Source organism: Anabrus simplex, chromosome 2, assembly GCF_040414725.1.
Source record: "Anabrus simplex isolate iqAnaSimp1 chromosome 2, ASM4041472v1, whole genome shotgun sequence".
Taxonomy (NCBI): domain Eukaryota; kingdom Metazoa; phylum Arthropoda; class Insecta; order Orthoptera; family Tettigoniidae; genus Anabrus; species Anabrus simplex.
In genome coordinates this window covers 214,743,307-214,766,768 of record NC_090266.1, presented here as the reverse complement: position 1 = coordinate 214,766,768, position 23,462 = coordinate 214,743,307, and the positions used below count along the sequence as shown (strand labels likewise).

At 38.6% G+C, this 23,462-nt stretch overlaps 1 protein-coding gene across 4 annotated transcripts in view; it reads right to left on the bottom strand.

The window, feature by feature from the left end:
* LOC136862755 (aprataxin and PNK-like factor) overlaps window positions 1–23,462 on the bottom strand; it is a 175,544-nt gene that overhangs the window by 52,292 nt on the left and 99,790 nt on the right. For all 4 annotated transcript variants that reach the window (XM_067138988.2, XM_067138987.2, XM_067138989.2 and 1 more), the window contains exon 3: window positions 7,811–7,971. In XM_067138988.2, coding sequence (XP_066995089.2) covers window positions 7,811–7,971 — 161 coding nt within the window. The remainder of the gene's footprint in view (window positions 1–7,810; window positions 7,972–23,462) is intronic.

The window sequence follows — 23,462 nt, the reverse complement described above, 5'->3', positions numbered from 1 at the left end:
TTCCCTAAAGACTCATGTTCTGTGAAGTAAGGTAATTGTAATTTTACTGATTACTTGTTGAAAAAGTAATTGAAACTGAGTAAACTTTTCTCAGGTAACTGTAGATGAGCCCAATTACTTTTATTTTTTACTTTACCCATCACTGAAAATAAGTAAATCCAAACCAAAGGAAGGGAGTGCAGTCAAATGAATTCAGGTGATGCAGGAAATATTAGTCAGGAAATGAAGTCTTAAAAGGAAGTAGATGAATACAGTTACTTGGGCAGTGGAATAACTAATAATGGCAGAAGGACGACATAAAATGCAAACTAGCACAAGCAAGGAAGGTCTTGCTTATGAACAGAAATTTGCTCACTTTGAAAATTGATATTGGAATTAGATGTTTTTGAAGACTTTCGCCTGGAGCGTGGCATTATATGGAAGTGAAACATGGAAGATAACTAGTGCAGAAAGAAAGAGAATAGAAGATTTGAAATGTGGTGTTGCAGAAGGATGCTAAAGGTGAGATGGGTAGATTGGGGTAGATTGAATCACGAATGAAGAGATACTAAATTGAGTGGGTGAGAAGAGAATAATTTGGCAAAATTTGACCATAGGAAGGGTTGGAATTGTATGACACATCTTAAAGGCACCCAGGACATGTTCAGTTGGTTTTTGAGGGAAGTGCAGGTGGTAAGAACGGCAGGGGTAGACCAGGTTATGATGAACAGATTAGAGTAGAAGTGGTAGTTACGTAGAAATGAATATGTTAGCACAGGACAGGGTGGCACGGAGGGTTGCATCAAACCAGTCTATAAACTGATGACCCAAACAATAACAGAGTCAAAAATAATAAACTTAGTGATCAATCCCATAATCACCTTAATCTACACATATAGATAATATTTTTCATGAATAAACATGTATATTTTACCCAACATTATTATTATTATTATTATTATTATTATTATTATTTAAGCTGAGGGATCCTATGGTGACAACCATGCCCTTTTACAAGGATTTTTAGTCGTAGCAGCAGCAGCAGCAGCAGCAGCAGCAGCAGCAGAAGAAGTACGGCAGTGTGTAATTATTGAGCAGTTAAAATCAAAAGTGACAATGGACTGGTGACTGCAACTGACTACATGCCCCCACTGCAAAAAGCTGCTGGATGTACATTATCTTTTGTCATACAGCAACTTACTTTATAGTATGTTTACAACAAAAAGTTGAAAAATTACAATTTGTCTAAGGATGATCAAATATTTTCCCCATAAAATAATACAAATTATGGAAATAAAATAACTTCTTAGGTTTTGTTTTGTGAACTTTACAGCCAGGGCAAATACCGGTATCTGTAGTGATTCAAGCTGTAGGGCTGTGTTCAAGATTTAATAGTTTCTGATGCTTCACCATCCTTAGCGTAAGTTTTGTCAGTACTGAACATTCAGGTAATTATAGGTCTTACTGGAATCCCGCAGTCCATTGAGTGCACAGAAAAAATGGAATCTCAGTCCACAAGTGTATTGAAAGCATATGTATCCTAAAACCTATTGAATTGGTAGATTCTAAATATGAGGAAGCTGAGTGGCATTTACCTGGCACAAGAAGTCCAACAGAGAGACCAACATCAAATGCAACCTTAACTATTTTATTTGTGAAGAATACTAGATTTAACTCAGGAAAGAACAGCAAACTCCCTCATTCCTCATATGTACTACTGAACTGATGTTATAAAAAAAGAAAAGTGAAAAAAGAGACTGGAACATTAATGATGGATAATATGTGCCTGCATACTATTACTTCCTGTATTTTTGACCACCTTAATATTACTAGTCAATTTAAAGAGAAATAGAATGCAGCACGGATGAAGTTTAAGGAAGCGGAGATTATTATGAGTGTAATTCTGTGTAAGAGGGATACTGACAGAAGGGTGATTGGGGATTGAAATGAGACTATGGAGTGGGTATGCAGGAAACTGGGAGTGAAATTTCTAGATCCTAATGGGTGGGTAGGAGATAGGAATCTGCGCTCAGATGGCCTTCACTTAAACCGCAGTGGTACGTATAAGTTAGGAAATTTGTTTGGAAGGGTAATAGGGAGGTACATTCAGGGAAACAGGGTTGTCTAGGGAGCGGTGATAAGGGTACAGAGATATAGAAGTCAAGTAGGGATAACAAAAAAATGTTAGTATTGAACTGTAGAAGTATTGTAAAGAAAGGAATAGAATTAAGTAATTAAATAGATACATATTTACCAGATATTGTAATAGGAGTTGAATCATGGCTGAGAAATTATATAATGAATGCAGAAATTTTCTCATGGAACTGGAGAGTGTATCGTAGAGACAAGATAGGAATGGTGGGAGGGGGAGTATTCATTCTGGTGAAAGAAGAATTTGTAAGCTACGAAAAAGTTAAAGAGGAGAAACATGAAATTCTATGTGTAAGGCTAATTTCTAAAGATAACAGGCAACTTAATGTCTTTGGAGTGTACAGACCGGGAAAGGGTAGCGCTGACACGGATTCAGAATTATTTGATAAGATAATCAGCTATGTGGGAAACGACACAGAAAGGAATGTGATTGTAGCGGGGGATCTGTATTTACCAAATGTCAATTGGGAAGGGAATGCGAATGACAGGAAGCATGACCAACAAATGGCAAATAAGCTAATATGGGAAGGACAGCTGGTTGTTCAGAAAGAGATGGAACTAACTAGAGGGAAGAATATTCTGGATGGGGTGCTGATAAAACCAAATGAGCTCTACAGAGAAACCGAAGTAATAGATGGCATTAGTGATCATGAAGCTGTTTTTATCATAGTTTATAATAAATGTGTTAAAAAGGAAGGTCTTAAAAGTAGGACTATTAGGCAGTACAATATGGCTAATAAAGCAGGCATGACCAGTTTTAAGAAAAGTAACTATGATCGGTTGAAAACGGTAAATAAAAATGTAAACAGACTCTGGGATGGGTTTAAAGCAATTGTTGAGGAATGTGAAAACAGGTTTGTACCTTTAAAGGTGGTAAGAAATGGTAAAGACCCACCTTACTATAATAGAGGAATAAAGAGACTAAGAAGGAGGTGCAGATTGGAAAGAAATAGAGTTAGAAATGGCTGTGGAAGTAAGGAGAAATTGAAGGACATTACTAGGAAATTGAATCTAGCAAAGAAGGCAGCTAAGAATAACATGATGGCAAGCATAACTGGCAGTCATACAAACTTTAGTGATAAATGGAAGGGAATGTATAGGTATTTTCAGTCAGAAACAGGTTCCAAGAAGGACATTCCAGGAATAATTCATGAACAAGAGGAGTGTGTATGTGAGGATCTTCTAATGGCAGAAGTATTCAGTCAGCAGTATGTAAAGATTGTTGGTTACAAGGATAATGTCCAGAGAGAGGAGGAGACTAATGCTAAAGAAGTATTAAAATTTACATATGATAACAATGACATTTACGGTAAGATACAAAAGTTGAAAGCTAGAAAAGCGACTGGAATTGATAAGATTTCTGGGGATATACTAAAGACAATGGGTTGGGATATAGTACCATATCTGAAGTACTTATTTGATTATTGTTTGCTTGAAGGAGCTATACCAAATGAATGGCTAGTTGCTGTAGTAGCCCCTGTGTATAAAGGAAAGGGTGATAGACATAGACATAAGCTGAAAATTACAGGCCAGTAAGTTTGACATGCGTTGCATGTAAGCTTTGGGAAAGCGTTCTTTCTGATTATATTAGGCATGTTTGTGAAATTAATAACTGGTTGGATAGAAGGCGGTTCGGTGTTAGGAAAGGTTATTCCACTGAAGTTCAACTTGTAGGATTCCAGCAAGATATAGCAGATATCTTGGATTCTGGAGGTCAAATGGACTGTATTGCGATTTACCTGTCTAAAGCATTTGATAGGGTGGATCATGGGAGACTACTGGCAAAAATGAGTGCATTTGGACTAGACAAAAGAGTGACTGAATGGGTTGCTATATTTCTAGAAAATAGATCTCAGAGAATTAGATCAGGTGAAGCTTTATCTGACCCTTTATGTTTTCTTATATACAGGGTGAAGCGTAATTCGCGCACTCGGGCGTCGCAGCGTGACTCCTCACATGCCAGCAATAAAAAAAATGTCTCTTACAAAATTTCATCTTGCGAGTATATCCGGCAGAAAAACGACGTTGAAGAGTAACAATCTGGCAACACTGTAACCACATGTAGGGTAACTACCTCTGTCAGCAGAAGTTAGTCGTACTGTACAGTTGGTGCAATGGATCAAGTTTTGGGTTAGAATGCAGGAGGTTGAGTGGTCGATCCTGGGTTGAGGCGTGTTTTTTATTTCGTAAATGTAGTCCAGGTGGTATGGTATCTGGCACCTTAATCGTCAACAGCGATTGCAGTGGGTCCTCTAGAAACCATTTGCACTTACATACTACGATCCTAGAAATGGATGAACAATCGTTTTCATTGGTCAGCTTTGAAAGGCGCCCTTTCCACATGGTGGGCGTGAATTTATTCGCACCACTTCATCTACTAGATGTGAAACCTGTTTTCTTTGTACCCTCCTCCAGTAGTCCCATAGATTAGTACCAACTATTATTCTTGCCTCGTTCAGGTCCATTACATTTCGTTAGGGCCTTACGTTACCAGTAGGCCTAGCAACGTGCTCTGCGAATAATGTCCAAACTCGGTTACAATTTGTATGTGTTATCACCATGGTCCCAATAATTCTGCTTTTCAACATTGCGTCTGGTAACCGCATGCTGTTTAGTACGTATCTCAATGTATTATTATTATTATTATTATTATGTTGTAAATGTAGGATACATGTGACCTCAGAAACGGTGTCTTACTGTATTACAGTAGGTAATGTCAGATGGAAATTAGCAAATAAAAAATACACCTCAACCCAGGATCGAACCATCGACCTCCTGCATGCCAACCAAAAACTCTACCCACTGCACCAACTGTACAGCACGAGGCAAACGTGCTGACAGCGGTAGTTACCCTACATATGGTTACAGTGTTGCCAGATTGCTATTCTTTAACATCCGTTTTCTACCGGATATACTCGCAAGACGAAATTTTGTAAGAGTCATTTTTTTATTGCTGGCATGTGAGGAGTCGCGCTGCGACGCCCGAGTGCGCGAATTACGCTTCACCCTGTATATAAATTATATGAGTAAAGAAGTGGAATCAGAGGTAAGCCTTTTTGCAGATGATGTTATTCTGTATAGAGCAATAAATAATTTACAAGATTGTGAACAACTGCAATGTGACCTCGATAATGTTGCGAGATGGACAGCAGGCAATGGTATGTTGATAAACAGGGTTAAAAGTCAGGTTGTGAGTTTCACAAATAGGAAAAATCCTCTCAGTTTTAATTACTGCGTTGATGGGGTGAAAGTTCCTTTTAGGGATCACTGTAAGTATCTAGGTGTTAATATAAGGAGATCTTCATTGGGGTAATCACATAAATGGGATTGTAAATAAAGGGTACAGATCTCTGCACATGGTTATGAGGGTGTTTAGGGGTTGTAGTAAGGATGTAAAGGAGATGGCATATAAGTCTCTGGTATGACCCCAACTAGAGTATGGTTCCAGTGTATGGAACCCTCTCCAGGATTACCTGATTCAAGAACTGGAAAAAATCCAAAGAAAAACAGCTCCATTTGTTCTGGGCGATTTCCGACAAAAGAGTAGCGTTACAAAAATGTTGCAAAGTTTGGGCTGGAAAGAATTGGTAGAAAGAAGACTAGCTGCTCAACTAAGTGGTATGTTACATGTTATGAGACTCATTATGATAGCCGTATTACAGTACAGAATGTAAAAGTTTCAAACAAATTTATTAAAAAAACCAACATTACAATACTTTACAATCTTTAAGTTTAACATATATCTAATATTTGTATCTTAAACTTAAAGACTGTAATTATTGGAATGGTGGTTTTTTAATAAATTTGTTTGAAACTTTTACATAAGTGGTATGTTCCGAGCTGTCAGCGGAGAGATGGCGATGAATGACATTATTAGATGAATAAGTTTGAGTGGCGTCTTTAAAAGTAGGAAAGATCACAATATGAAGATACAGTTGGAATTCAAGAGGACAAATGGAGCAAATATTCATTTATAGGAAGGGGAGTTAGGGATTGGAATAAATTACCAAGGGAGATGTTCAATAAATTTCCAATTTCTTTGAAATCATTTAAGAAAAGGCTAGGAAAACAACAGATAGGGAATCAGCCACATGGGCAACTGCCCTAAATGCAGATCAGTATTGATTGATTGATTGATATTGATTGAATATTTTAATTACAGTAATGCTTGCCAACCAAAATTATAAATGGCTCTTGGTACTGAATGTGATCTTTGCACGTAATTCAAATTGCATTTCCTGGTGCATTTTAACACCTTCCAGAAATCTAAAGTGCACAACCTAACTTTCCTTCTAACCTCACACCCTGACTCTGCTCATGGATGTCCAACATACAGGTGGGGTGGGGAATCTGTTTAATGGAAAAAACTGTAACTCCAATCTAAACATAATTAGCAGCATGTGATAATAACACATGCTGATACCTCAAGTTTAGAACTGGAACACTGGATTCAGCACGCACACTGTAAATAGGACTTGTATGAAGAAAAACCTGCCCATTACCACCCTAATTTCAATAAGACTTCATTTTGCTGTAATATACAGTACTTCGGGTAAAATGAGTGGAAGACAAAAATCCAGGATCACTGTGGAGTCACACTGTGCTGATAAGAAATCTTAACATGTTTAGTTTCTTAGTGTAAGAAGTCATTAAAGCATCCATGTTAATTTAGTATCAAAAACAAGTTTCAGGAATTGTGTCCATGCTAGCTCTCCTGGTTAAACTGGGTAGCAGAAATGAGCTTGTTAGCTGTTGAGAAGAAATTAATGAATAAATAATAACAATGCTATTTGCTTTACGTCCTACTAACTACTTTTGCAGTTTTTGGAGATGCTGAGGTGCCAGAATTTTGTCCCGCAGGAGTTCTTTTACGTGCCAGTAAATCTACCGACATGAGGCTGAAGTATTTGAGCACGTTCAAATACCATCGGACTGAGCCAGGATCGAACCTGCCAAGTTGGGGTCAGAAGGTCAGAGCCTCAACCGTCTGAGCCACTAGGCCTGGGAAAATTAATGAAGAACGCTGACACTGTTTAGCAGAGTGCCAGTCTGTTTGAAGACAGCAGTGTTTCGGTTGCTTACTCTTCTGATGCTGATCTGACATTGTGTTTATCCTAATATGTGTTCCTATGCATATTCCTATCTCTGTATACACTACCATTTTGTATTCTCTTCCTATAAGTACAGTTACCTCTATTTTCTGCTGCCTATATATATCCAAGGTATCTTAATTTGGGTACAAGTCTTCTTTTTCTTTTTATGATCTGCTTTATATCACATCGACACAGATAGATCTTATGGTGACAATGAGATAGGAAAGGGCTAGGAGCTGGAAGAAAGCGACCATGGCCTTAATTAAGGTACAGCCCCAGAATTTGCCTGATGTGAAAATGGGAAACCACAGAAAACCATCTTCAGGGTGGCAAACAGTGGGGTTCAAACCCATTATCCCCCGAATCTAAGCTGATATCTATGTAATCCAAACCGTGCAGCCACTTGCTTGATGACAAGTCTTAGTTCAAGTTTCAGACAAATAGTTTCATTCAAATCTCCCTGACAACTACATGCACCATCTGTTGTCAGCTATTGTTCATACAATTTTAATGAAACCTACACCAAGAAACCACATCTTTCATATATTGCCATAGTGAAGTACAATTTTCAACACAACAGAATATACCTGGTTTCCTCTTCCTTGCAATACACCCTGTATGTTTGTACTGTTGATTGTGAAGTATGTTCTTGCGATAACAGGATGTTCCATATTCACACTCTGGCCGGTTGTCAAAAAAATCATCATCTCCTGGATGGCTTCTCATATCAAGATGAGTTTGATTTTTCCTGCAGTATGAGAACAGAATCATAATGTACTTGAATTTTAGAAACTTCCACAATTCAAGGATGTTTGAAATACTGTACTGGACATGTTGATGTTTCACGTAATAGGCTTACGATATTTTGATCATGAAATGATGAAAAATGTAAATATTATTATTATTATTGTTGTTACTATCATTTCTTCAGAGTTCTAGAAACCAGATGAAAACTTCAGAATAGTATATTTTGCTCCTACCATTAGTTCATGTTATGATGATTTAATCTGAACTACTATTCTTACCTCGTAAGCATAAGAAATAATTATTTTAAAATTTTACTAAGATATGGTATGTTGATAAACCAACAGTTTGTAAATAATTACACCAGAATAGAATTAGAAAATTTAGTTCATCAAACACAACAAAATTATCAGCAGAAAACTACGTATATTTACAAAATATCTTCAGAGAAAATGAACAAGTGAGTGACATTGGACAAATGATTTTTTTACCATTATCCTTCACCAGGGTGCTGAGATATCTTTACAAAAGAACTCAGGACTAAAAACTTATGACAGACACAATGGTAATCCTGATGTACTCATAACTTCTAGTTGCAATCCTAATGGGCCAGAAATGAAAGAAAATCTGTATCTCAACACTACAACACAGAATACAGTATGCGCCAAAACAAACTACTGAAATTACAAACATTTCCTGAACATCAAGGTATGTCATTACAACATGCAAGGTGACGATGGCAACACGTATCTATGCTGATCGGGAATGTGTTAAAATGCACCCTCATGTCTCACACATGGTTCATAACGGTCCTCCTGTAGTTAGTCGAACATGTAGATGAACACAGGTTACCACAAGGATACAAAAAATTTCTGTATCTTCTCTTGTAATTCGGGGCATAGTGAAAGAATCCATTTTCTGTTCAAATGGCCCAACTAGGAATGTTTCTGAATTACTAGAGAAGATACAGTAATGATTTTGTGTCTTTGTGGCAACTTGTGTTTATCAACATATTCAACAATCTACAGGACCATTATGAACAATATGCGAGATGCGAGGATGAACATTTTGAACACATGCTGTACCGACGCAGTTAAATGTGTGCTGCCATCGTCACCTTGCATGTTATAATGACATATCTTGATGATCAAAACATGTTTGTAACTTCAGAACGGTTTGTTTTGCTGCATAATGTAGATACAATTTGGTAAACAAATTATTTCATCTAAAAACAAACAACAAAAATTATGGTTATCTCTTTATCTATCCATCCTTGCTCCACATAGGTGTAATGTATTGTATACAAAGCATACAGGTGTTACATATTGTACACACAGCTGGGTAGCAGAAACGAGATCTGACTCAAACAAGTGCTTCTGTGATTACAAAATGAAATAAGAGCAGATCATATTATTTCAGCACAGTTGTCAAACAAGCAGATCCCACACTACAGGAAACAATGATCAAAAAAATAGTTCATGTATTCTTTGGTTCAATTTTTATTACTGTTTTAACGCTGCACCGACTCAGTTATGTCTTTTGACAACAATAGGATAGGAAATGGCTAGCCCTGGAAAAGAAGCATCTGTGTCCTTAATTACAGTACAGCTTCAGCATTTACCTGGTATGAAAATGGAAAACCACGGAAAATCATCTTCAGACCTGTCGACAGAGGGATTTAAACCCAATGTCTCCTGAGTGCAAAGTTACGAGATTTGAACTAGGTGCACATCCATGACGGTATAATCAGTAAAATACTTCCTGAAAATTATGAACATAGTGTATCTATGTACAGATGACAATGGATTGACTTACTTGACTTAATTCCTGTTGTTCTTTGTGGAACATAGGGCATCAACAAAGCATCTCCATCTGATCCTGTTGCCAGCCAACCTCTTCACCTCTCTCCAGATCTTACCTTCTTCCATTGGCTCCATGTGTACAGATCTTCGCCACATTTGTTTGGCCTTCCTCTCCTCCTTTTACCCTGCAGGTTCCAATCCAGTGCCGCTCTATCAATGGCTTCATTCCCTTTCCTCAACGTATGCCCTATCCATTTCCATTTCCGCCGCTTTGCCATCTCGGTTTTGCCCGTCCTTCTCCACAGTTCATGATTGGAGATTACTTTCGGCAAGTAGATGTTTAGAATTTTCCTTAAACAGCGGTTGACAAAGGCCTGCAACTTGGAGGTAATCACTTTAGTCACTTTCCAGGTCTTGGACCCACATAGTAGAACAGCCTTGACATTACTTCGGAAAATGTGAAGTTTGGTCCCGGTAGATATTTTGTTATTCTTCCATACCGGATAGAGCCGAACAAAGGCACCATTTGCTGTTTTGCATACGTTGAGAAACATCCTGTACTGCTCCTCCATCTTTGGTAACTACACTGCCCAAGTAGGTGAAACTCTGCACATCCTCTATAGGTTCATCACTGAAGACAAATGTGTCTAGTTTTTTGGTGTTCATCCTTAAGGCCTTGGTCTTCTTTGAGTTGATCGCTAGTCCCACCTTTTTTTCCTTCTTTTACCAAGTCTTCAATCTTTGATTGCATTTCACCATGTGCCTCAGACAGGAGACACACATCGTCAGCGAAGTCTAGGTCTTCTAACCTATTAGCAAATCCCCACTGGATACCACGTTTCACATTTCACGTTACATTCCGCATTACCGCATCAATCACCACCAGGAACATGGTTGACGAGAGGATACAACCTTGACATACTCTTGAACGTACAGATACAGGGCCCTCATGAATGACTGTGCATGTATAATCACTGCATGTTTCCTGAATGAGGTCGGTAATTTGTGATGGCACTCCATACCGCTTCACTTCCACACAGCTTCTCTGTTGATCGAATCAAAAGCTTTTTCGAAGTCGATGAACACTGCATAGAGGCGAGATGACCACTCAGCACACTGCTCCAGAATTATCCTCAAGGTGTTTATTTGGTCTACACACGAGCGAATCGGTCGAAAGCCTGTCTGTTCCCATCGGAGCCTCAAGTTGATATACTCCTTAATTCTGTTCAACAGAACCCCGGTGAAGACTTTGCTAGGGATTGAAAGAAGCGCAATGCCCCTCCAGCTGTTACAGTTTGACGTATCGCCCTTCTTTGGCAACTTCACCAGCAACCCACATTTCCAATCTGCTGGCATTGCTCCATTTACCCATATCTTCTCAAATAGCAGCTGCAACATATTGGCAGTGGTATCCATATCAACCTTCATGACTTCTGTTGGAATATTGTCAACACCTGCTGCCTTACCAATATGCAACTCTCTCAATGCCCACTTGATTTCCTCCACTGTTGGAATGCAGACTTTAATCCTTGGGTCAGGCTGGGTTTCCTCATTTTCTTCTTCTTATTATTATTCTTCGCCTTCTCCTACATCTACTTGCTCCTCCAGGGGGTGGTTTAACACTGCAGAGAAATATTCCTGCCATCGCTTCAGTTGATCCTCAGAGTTTGTTAGGAGGACACCATCTTTGTTTCTGACTGGATGGTCTTTCTGCATCTGCTTCCTTGCCAGAACTCTAGTGATGGTATAGAGTTCTCTAAGATTTCCCTTTCTGGCTGCCTCCTCTGCTTGTTGAGATAGGTCATCTATCCATTTCCTTTGATCTCTCCTCACACTTCTCTTTACTTCCTTATCCTTCGCAGCATATTTGGATTGCTATTCTGCCTTCCTTGCTCGTGTCTTACATGCATTCATTAGTTCCTTTATCTCGTTCCTTTGTCTGATAATTTCCTATGTCTGGTCAGTCATCCAGTCTTTTTTTCCTCCTGTCCTTAAAACCCAGGATATTTTCACTTCAGTAAATACAGATCTAGTCTTCACCAATTTTTTCTCAATAGTTTCATCCTCCACCTCAGTGAGTGCTTGGAATCGATTCTTTAGTTCTATCCTGAAGGCTTCTTTCACATTTCTGTCATCCCTTAGCTTTCCAACATCATATCGCTTCCTTATCTGCTCTGTCCTTCTCTTCTGTGCCTGGATCTTCATTCTAAAGGTAGCCACAACAAGATTGTGATCACTACCGATGTCCGCACCTCTCTTGTTCCTCACATCCAACAATGAACTCCTCCACCTTCGTCCAATAGCCACATGATCTATCTGGTTTTCTGTCCCATGATCTGGTGATACCCATGTCACCTTATGGCAGTCTTTATGTGGAAATATAGTACCACCAATAACCAAATTGTGCCTTGCACAGAAGTCCACAAACAGCTGTCCATTCTCATATCGTTCTCCTAAACCATGCCTTCCCATATGTTCAAGTCCTTCGTTGTCCTGTCCCACTTTTGCAACAAATCTCCTCCAACTAGGATGATATCCTTCCTTTTCTGTTTCTTAACCGTTCTATTAAGATGTCCATAGAACGCCTGTTTGTCTTCCTCCTCCTCCGACTCCATAGGTGCAAAGCATACTATCACACAATGTTTCTAATATTGGTCTTAAAACGTGCCACTATTATCCTTTCCGTCACTGGGTACCACTCCATAAGGCTCCTCTTGGCCTCCTTATCCATTAATATACCCACACCTCCATAACTCGCTCCATTGCCCTCGGGTCTTCCACAATGTACAAATGTAGCTCTATCATGGGTTGCCAATTCCCCAAACTCACTCCATCTTACCTCACTCAAACCTAGGATGTTCAGGCCATAACTCCTCATACATGCCACTGCCTGTCGTAGCCTTCCACATTCCCGCAGAGTCCTCACATTCCATAGCCCAATTTTCGTTAGCCTTTTCAAGCCAAAGGTCGTCATCTTTGGATCAGTCCGGTTTCTCATTGTTGATGTTTCTGTAATAAGGTAATTTAAGGTTGTGCGAGTTATTGGCCCACAGCACCGAGCTTGGTGGTGGGGCTGCCACCTACGCCTCCAAGCCTGCTGTTTTCTGTCGGGGTAGTCTCCCTTAGCCTTTGAAGATCCCTCTTCACCACAAGACAAGAGGTTTTCCTCTTTATTTTACCCCAAGAGGAAGGGTTGCCTCCTCCGCCAACTTTCCCGTACCAAAGGTCTCCTTCTCCGCCTCAGTTGCCGTTAAGGACTTCACCAGAGCCCTGTTAGCCGTTACTTTTCAGGGTTCCTTGTAAGGCCTTCACAGCTACCGTAGCGGTCCTGGGGCACACAAGATCCCTGATGTACTTCACCCTTACAGGCTATCCCCTACTTCGTACCGTTGTCCGTCTCCCACGACGTGGACGAGGGGTTGGACTTATGGAGGACACAATGGATTACCCAATAATAATAATAATAATAATAATAATAATAATAATAATAATAATAATAATAATAATAATAATAATAAAAAATAATGTTATTGGTTTTATGTTCCACTAACTACTGTCACACTTTTCAGAGACATCAAGGTGCCAGAATTTCGTCCCACAGGAGTTCTTTTACATGCCAGTAAATCTACAGACACGAGGCCGATGTGTTTGAGCACTGTCAAATGCCACAAGACTGAGCCAGGAGTGAACCCGCCAAGATAACCCAATAATGATGAAGAATCTGCCAAAATATGGCAGTTAACTAACTTTAAAAAACATGACCATGTTATTGATTTTACATCCGATAAATACATTATACAGTTTTTGGAGATGTCGAGGTGCTGGAACTTTTTTCTGAAGCAGTTATTTCATGTGCTTATAAATCTACTGAGACAAGGCTGGCGTATAAGAGCACCTTTGAATGCTATCACAGTAGGCCTGGATCGAACCCGCCAGTGCTTCTACCATCTAAACCATTCAAAATTCAAACCTCCCACTGAAGTATAATACTCTGTAGATATAGTGACAGATAATGAAGAGACTGTACATTATCTGATGTTCCTTCATTTCTGAAGTTCATTAGGAAAATCTACACACAAACTAATTTAAAAAATCATAGGTACCCCTAATAATATTGAGAAATACTGAATATACTAAAACTGTGCAATGACACTCAGTTGGAAACTGTCCATTTTTTTAATGAAGCTAGAAATTTCAGTACTGACAATGCAAGAGTATAAATGCTACTCATAATGTCCAATAACGGACCATTTATATTGGTATCACTCATACTAGGTATATGATCCTCATTTCAGCGTTTAATAGTTAACTTTGGTATAGACTTTGTTAGTAGACTGGGAGGTGTAAGGGGACAAGCTATTTAACTAGCTGCTCTCAGCTGTTAGTGAAGAGAAGGCCTGAAATGACATCAGTAGGAGTAAAGGAGTGGAATCAGAGGTAAGGCTTTTTGCGGATGATGTTATTCTCTATAGAGTGATAAATAAGTTACAAGATTGTGAGCAACTGCAACATGACCTCGAAAATGTTGTGAGATGGACATCAGGCAATGGTATGTTGATAAACGGGGCTAAAAGTCAGGTTGTGAGTTTCACAAATAGGAAATGTCCTCTCAGTTTTAATTACTGCATTGATGGGGTGAAAGTTCCTTTTGGGGATCATTGTAAGTACCTAGGTGTTAATATAAGGAAAGATCTTCACTGGGGTAATCACATAAATGGGATTGTAAATAAAGGGTACCGATCTCTGCACATGGTTATGAGGGTGTTTAGGGGTTGTAGTAAGGATGTAAAGGAGAGTGCATATAAGTCTCTGGTAAGACCCCAACTAGAGTATGGTTCCAGTGCATGGGACCCTCACCAGGATTACCTGATTCAAGAACTGGAAAAAATCCAAAGAAAAGCAGCTCGATTTGTTCTGGGTGATTTCCGACAAAAGAGTAGCGTTACAAAAATGTTGCAAAGTTTGGGCTGGGAAGAATTGGGAGAAAGAAGACGAGCTGCTCGACTAAGTGGTATGTGATTGAAATAATAACATTAAGTTATTTATTAGACCACCTAATCAATACAAAATCGTCTTGGATGATTTACATAAATTTGTTAACTAATAGTGGTACATGTTTCGCCTTCCCTGAAGGCATCATCAGCCATAGTCTTAACCTTAAATTAAAAATAAGCGTCTAACTAACATGTAGTAATGAAATGAATTTTAAAATCTTGAAGAGATTAGAAGTAAAATAACATTAAAAATAACAATGATGGTTTGAAAATACAATGTGATGAGATATAATAGTGGAAGTATTAACAAAATTAACATCAGAAGGCTGCTAAAATAAGTGCAATAGCAGCCCCCCTCCAATAGTTACATCAACGCAAACAGATCCCCCCTCCAGCACAAACCTTCAGTTATAACACACGTAGCAAGAAGTCTACTGTTGCAAATACTTCTAACTCATAACGTTACAAGCTATCTTTGTCACCGTCAAATGGTAAGTGCACACGATTCTACTTCAATATTTTCAAATATCTTTTCACACAATTAACTCTACGTTTCTTACTTCCTTTTACAGATTTCACTTTTATATGCTTTTTCAACTAGAATACCTACAAACTCACAATTTACAACATTTGAACATCACTTCAAATTTTGAGATGGTCCATAGTGATCCTATTTGAAACTGTTCTTCAACTTCTATTCACCAACTTCATATCCTGAACGTGTTCTACAACTTCACCATATGCATCTGACTTTCGTCTTATCTTCAAGATCACGATTAACTTCGGATCTCTCGACTAACTTTGACTTTTATTCTCTCTTCTTTACTTTGATTATATACGATTTTTCGCCATCGTCTAACTATAACCGCCAGACTATCAACTTTACTTTTATGCAATCTTACTACTTGTTGTATAACAATCTGTTGTTTTATCCATTGAACTTATTTTAGCAGCCTTCTAATGTTAATTTTGTTAATACTTCCACTATTATATCTCATCGAATTGTATTTTCAAACCATCATTGTTATTTTTAATGTTATTTTACTTCAAATCTCTTCAAGATTTTGAAATTCATTTCATTACTACATGTTATTTAGACGCTTATTTTTAATTTAAGGTTAAGACTATGGCTGATGATGCCTTCAGGGAACGCGAAACATATACCACTATTAGTTAACAAATTTATGTAAATCATCCAAGACGATTTTGTATTGATTAGGTGGTCTAATAAATAACTTAATGTTATTATTTCAATCAAATATCATCAATACGGACCAAAAATGATATTTATTACATGTTACATGTAAGTGGTATGTTCCAAGCTGTCAGCGGAGAGATGGCGTGGAATGACATTAGTAGACGAATAAGTTTGAATGGCATTTTTAAAAGTAGGAAAGATCACAATATGAAGGTGAAGTTGGAATTCAAGAGGACAAACTGGGGCAAATATTCATTTATAGGAAGGGGAGTTAGGGATTGGAATAACTTACCAAGGGAGATGTTCAATAAATTTCCAATTTCTTTGAAATCATTTCTGAAAAGGCTAGGAAAGCAACAGATAGGGAATCTGCCACCTAGGCGACTGCCCTAAATGCAGATCAGTATTGATTGATTGATCAAGGTTGAATGGCCTTTTTAAAAGTAGAAAAGATCACAATATAACGTTGGAATTTAAGGGGACAATTGGGACAATTTTTTTTACAGGAGTTGGATTGGAGTAATATACCTAGGGACATATTCAATAAATTTTTAACTTTGAAATTATTTTGAAAAGACTAGGTGAACAACTGATAGGGAATCTGCCACCTGGTCTACTGCCCTAAATGCACATCATTGGTGACTAATTGACTGGAACACATATTCTTTAAGCAAGGAAGAAGTACCTTCTGCAGAAGTCAGGAAAGATAGGGCTGACCAGGAGGGTAGGGGATCAAATGAGGTGGGTAGGGCTGAGGCTCTGGTCATGGAAGATTCCATTGTTAGACATGTGGGGAAAGTGTGTGGAGGAGAAGGAACCACGGTAGAGTGTTAATCAGGAATTAGGTTAAGGCAGATGTTGAGAAAAGTAGATGAGGAGGAGGAAGGAAAGGAGAAGGTGACAGTCATTCACATTGGCATGAACAACGTAAGGCAAGCAGATATAAGTACCAACATAGTTGGGGATGTGTGGGATCTAGTAAATGCAGCACAGGTGAAGTTTAAGGAAGCAGAGATTGTTATCAGTGGAATACTGTGTAGGAGGGTTACTGGGTATATGGGAAATTGGTAGTGAGATTTCTAGATCCTAATGGGAAGGTAGGAGATAAGGATTTACGCTTAGATGGCCTTCACTTAAACCGCAATGGTACATATAAGTTAGGAATTTGTTTAGAAGGGCTATAGGGAGGTACATTCAGGGAAACGGAGTGGTCTAGGGAGCGGTGATAAGGCTCCCTGGATCTGGAAGTCAAGTAGGGATGACATAAAAATGTTAGTGTTGAACTGCAGAAGTACTGTAAAAAAAAAAGAATAGAATTAAGTAATTTAATAGATATATAATCGTATTTACCAGATATTGTAATAGGAGTTGAATCATGGCTGAGAGATGATATAATGGATGCAGAAATATTCTCACGGAACTGGAGAGTGTATCGCAGAGATAGGATAGGAATGCTAGGAAGGGGAGTATTCATTCTGGTGGAAGAAGAATTTGTAAACTACAAAAAAGTTAAAGATGAAAAACATTAAATTCTAGGTGTAAGGTTCATCTCTAAAGATAATAGGCAACTTGATGTCTTAGGAGTGTACATTCGTTAAGTTATGATCTTCATTTCCATGTTGACGTTTAACCAATAATGTAGAGTTTGAGGGATGGAGTCGAAACGGTCTTCTTATAATTGAATAAATTGTTGTAATGTGTTGAATGGTGGAACATCCCTTAAACTCTAAATTATTGGTTAAACGTCAACACGGAAATGAAGATCATAACTTACGATAGTACGGCCAACCAGGCACACAAATACGCTTATAAATATTTAAATCTGAGGAAAAAGATAACGATGATCAACAATGATATCACCTTTTTGAACGAATGCCTTCTTAATAATCAAACTCCTAGATTTTTAAAAGCTTACAACCCAAAACATAGGTCAACATTCCTACACGAAACACCCGAAATAAAACCAAAAACATTTGGCTAAAAGAAGAAATTAAGTTCCTTTACAGATAAAAGACAATTGTGAACACTCAACTCTACGAGGCACACTTAGACGCAGCTCGCAACCTTCCCCTTGGGACGATTTTCTAAGACACTCACTTTACGTAACGGAAAACATTGCCACTAGGAAACTAGACAATCTTAACAAGAAAACAGATAACTTCAAAAAAGCGAACGACAATATCAATCACTCCACATCACCGAAATTGAACAAAACAGTCTCAAACACTGACAAAGAGATACACAAGGAGCATAATTTCAACCCACCATTGTAAATATCTCCAAAACAACCTTTAATGAAACTGAAATTGAAATTTTAAGCAGAGGACCGAAATTCAATTGGAGTCCGCAATCCAGATATGATGAATTAAACACCCTAGTTACAGAAACTGAACACGCAATTAGTAAAATCCCCACACAACAACAACAAATTAGACACAAAACCAGAAAAAGATTAACGAAACTAATTAACAACCAAAAAACAACAAACCTAACAATAGCACCAACCATCAGCAACAAATCAAACAGTTAAAAGAGAAAATATAATCCAACAATCTCATAGTTACACAAGCAGACAAAGGAAATACCACCGTCATATTAGACAAAGAAGACTACATTCAAAAAACCACCAACTTTTTTCAAGAAGGAAATTACAAAACAATCAAAAAAGACCCCACCCAAAAAATCCAAAAAACCTGAAACTCTTACTTAAGAACACTTCATTTATCCTCAGTGAACAAGATGCCAGCAAATTAATTAACATGAACCCGAAACTTCCAACAGCACGAGCACTCCCCAAAATTCATAAAGAAAACACCCCGATAAGACCAATAATAAATTTCAGACCCAGCCCTACCTACAAACTAGCCCAATTCATCCAAAAATTCCTTAAAAAGCACTATGTCCATCAAGCAAAAACTTCCATCAAAAACACAATCGAATTTTGCAACAACACCAAAAATCTCAAAATTCAGTCTTACCATTCACTAGCATCTTTCGACATTAAGAATATGTACCCTAGCATTCCATTAGATGAGACCATTTCCATCATACAACGTAACTTGCACCAACATAGTAAACTAAGTAAACTTGAAATAGAAGAATTCATCAGTCTGGTTAAGTTTACCTTTAACAATAACTTTTTTGTTTTTAACGGAATAATATATCAACAAAATGGCCTTCCAATGGGATCCCCTGCATTGGGCATCATGGCTGACATTTACCAAGACCACCTAGAACATACACACATCACCAAAATGAAACATTTCTTTCTGGACCAGGTCTGTCGATGACACCTTCACAATTATAGATGGCAGACACACCAACAGCCTAACCATTCTTGAAGAGTTGAACAAACTGAATCCCCATATACAATTCACAATGAAAACAGAGTCCAACCGTTCTCTAAATTTTCTAGACTATTACGATCGCCGAATCTACTCTACATATTCCTACCTTGTTTACTGCTGCTCGCTTCTACTTCCTTCTCGCCGCACCATGCACCTCGCTCACCTGTTGTCTACTTGACTGATTTCGTCATCTTCGCTGCCCTTCGCTCTGCCTGTGCGCTGTGTAACCACTGGGATCGCAATCTTTCTGCTTTAGTTCTTGCTTTTAATTCCAGTATAAATTCTTCTACCCAATTCACTCCTGCTAAATTGTCTTTGGGCCGCAATCTTCACACCCCCTTGTCACTTACTTGGGATCTTCACCCCCTTTTAGATTCAGACGATTCTCAATTTCTTCCATCTCTTTGGACCGAAGCTCTTTCTCATCTTCGGGCTGCTCAATTCCTCTCCAAGAAAACTCATGATTCCCGTCATCGACCCTCCACCTTTAAACTTGGTGACTAGGTTCTTTTACGCAATCACCCCCAAAGTTCTGCTAGTGATCAGTTTTCTGCTAAATTAGCTTCCCGGTGGATAGGCCCATTTCGCATTATTTCTCTGCCCACCCCTGCTAATGCCCTTTTACAATCTACTTCTGATCCTATTGATGTCAAACGTGTCCATATTTCTCAGCTCAAAAGATTTTATGCTTCCACTTCTCATAATTATTTTTTTTTCTTTTTTTTCCATGTTATTATTCTTGCTCATCAGATGCTGGGGTCCATCACTCCGTTTCGTCCCGAACTCCCCATGAGAGGCTAAATAAACTTTTTTTGTTCTCTCACTTTGCCCTCATGGAATTCTTTTGTCTACTCGTGTATTTTCAATTATATTTTATATTACTTTCTTTTGTGCCACATACATATTTTTCTCTATCTTTTATATTGTACTACTTTTGTAACATGTGTATTTATATCTATTTTCGCTTTAACTTCTGAACCCCTTTTCTTACTTTTATTCCCTCATTTTCTTCTTGGACCGGTCCATCTTCCTCGCCATCCTCACGTCCATCTTCCTCGCCATCTTCACGTCCATCTTCCTCGCCATCCTCATCTCTATCCTCATTTTTCGCTCTCATCTCCCTTGTCATTCCCAGCTCTTTCCTTTGCCCCTTTTCTTCATTTGGGTACACTGTCTTTCACCGTCTGCTTTCTAGTTCTAGCGTACGAACTTCGCTCTTCCGAGTTGGCGCCACTCGAGAAGACCGCCACGCTATCGTCGCTACATCACCTGGATGCTCCGCTATCCTCGCTGCATCACCTGCACGCTGCTACATCACCTGGACGCTTTGCTTTTGCTGGCACGTGGGGAATATATTACGATCGCCGAATCTACTCTACATATTCCTACCTTGTTTACTGTTGCTCGCTTCTACTTCCTTCTCGCCGCACCATGCACCTCGCTCACCTGTCGTCTACTTGACTGATTACGTCATCTTCGCTGCCCTTCGCTCTGCCTGTGCGCAGTGTAACCACGTGACATTATGTTTCTAAAACTCACTGGCTTGTAGCCTGCGTTCTTTTTCTGGAATCTTCTTTTCTGCTATATATTGCTCTCTCCGCCTTTCCACCGTTGAGTCGGGCTTCGTGGCGGAGTGGTGGACCACACACTAATACAGTGCTTATTGTAATCTTGTCAAATTCATCTGGACTCTATCTACAGCGACTTGGTGAGCAAGACTTATAATATTTATCTGCATTTGGACTCATACTTTCATTCGGGCTATTGCCTGCTGTAATACTTTCTTCTGTCGAGTGGTTATGCTTCCCTTTAAAAACTCATAACTTAGACTGCTTCTATTCACGCACTGCGCTACGGACGATTGTAAATTATTTTCAGATGTCATCCTAGATCTTGCTATTACTAAACTTCAGCAATACCCGGTGAAGAAAATCCTTTCCCCGTCCTAATACTCATCCTACTCCCCTTCCCCCTCCCTTTCATGCTTTTTCTCTTTCAGGGTTCAGTTTCAATGTATATTGTACACTTCCTATTTATTCAACAGGCTTTCTTTTTATCTACCATTGGATAATTATTTGTAAATGTGGCACACCTTTTGGATTTTTCTTCTACTTGCAATTATTTATCTTGTTGTTAACTTATGGTTGTTAAATATATATTATATTTCGCATTGTTATTTTGGTGATCTTCTATTGGCCTAGCTTCTTCCTTCCTGTGCGATTTTCCTTGATTTATACTACTACTCATCATCATTTATTATTATTATTATTATTATTATTATTATTATTCTAGTTCGCTGTGCTTTCTACCGTATCGCTATATATCTTTGCATATTCCACTGCGTACTTCTGATTATTTATCGTTACTTGTACTTTTGTCTAACACGCTACCACCCCGACTGTTATGGTAGCGCTATATTATAGTATGATAGCAGAGGTCCTCCTCCCTCACTACAAGACTTAACAGTCACAAGAAATCAACACTCACTCACTTACGACATTTACAGGAAACCTACACAAACTATCAACACTATAATACAACACTCAATCCACCCTAGCTCTCACAAAAAAGCAGCCTACTATAGCTTAGTACACAGGACTTTTAATATTCCATTAACTCGCTCCAACCTAAAAAAAAGGAACTAGACACCATCAGGACAATCGCTCTTTCCAATGGATACAACAACAGGTTCATCGACCAAATTATATCTAAAATCCAAAACAAACCTAAATCTACTCTTATCAAAGAAAAGAAACAAAAAGACAGCTTTTCAGTGTTTACCTTCAACAACGATTCAGTTTACCAAATAACAAACCTATTTAAGAAATGTTACGTGCTCCCTAAATCATGACTACTATGTTCATCTTACCTTCTGCATACTTCGCCGTCGTGCTGCCATAAACATACCTACTGGACTTACTGTGCTCCGTCTGCTCACCCGCCTCACCAGCGACTCGCCTTCCTCGCCGGCTCTTGATTACGCCACCTGTTTCTCGTATGTTCCAGACTACGCTTCGCTCCGCTATATAACTCTCCGCTGCCTTTCCATCGGCGGTCAGGTATTCATTGTGCATGTAAAGCAGTGGGAGCAGGAACTCTTTCGCATGGCTGGCTCGTGGCGATTTTAAACATTTTATTCTACGTCACATCATATCATCTTTGTGCAGGGTGAGCAGACTTGTAATTTATGATATCTTAATACTCCTTAGCCCTTCAGGCCTTAGCATATATATATATTTTTTTGAACTTTGGCCCATTCTGGGCACTTCATGTCGCTTGTTAAACAAATTCTTCAGACTTGGTCAGAATCGTGTGCAAAAGGACTTGTGCTTCGGCGAACTCTACCATTGACACGGAACTTCGGGTACGCCCTGTGTGTGTGTGATTTTATTAATACGGAAATAGACACAGCAGCCTGATTTTTACCGTCTCTCACCCTCGCCTTTCCCTTTAATACTGCATTCTTTTCCCTCTTCTTGCGTTTTTTTTTTTTCTGTTCCGTTGACCTCCTTTCTATTTTCACAAATTTTACGTCGTTCTTAATTGTAATAGTGGCCTATACTCTTTGTTAACTTTTCTCACATGGTGTATAATTATCGTGCTTTTTTCTTTTAATGTAAAAATATTGTTGTTAGATCCCTTTAGTATTGTCCATAAGATATCCTATTTCCAGTCATTTCATAATGTGTTTCCCCAGATGTACATATGTCTTGTTAATATGGTTATAATTAGGTCTACTCATAGTCTGATCATCGTCCTTTTAAATTCTTTTTCTATTGCCAACATAATTTAGAAAATTCTTGTTACAATCTCAATATCTACTTTCCCTTGTGGAGTTCCATGTAACCTTTCAAATTCTTGCTTACGCACCTAAACGTTGTAATTACTGTTATTTTTGTTTCATATTTATCAAAGGTGTTCTTGATTGTAAAAATGTTTCGTTCTGGTGGTCTCGTAATACATCTTGTGATTTAAACCTTGTTGTTTGGGCTGTTTTTGCTATCCCTGCTTCCCCTCCCCTTTTTCTTTTATGCACTTACCACAGTATACCTCCTAGGTAAAGGTCCAGAAAATAATCTCTGCGCTATTCTGCTCACGCCTTGGAATTTATTCTGATTGCTATGCCTCCTTTTTTTTTCCTGTGTCATCTGGTA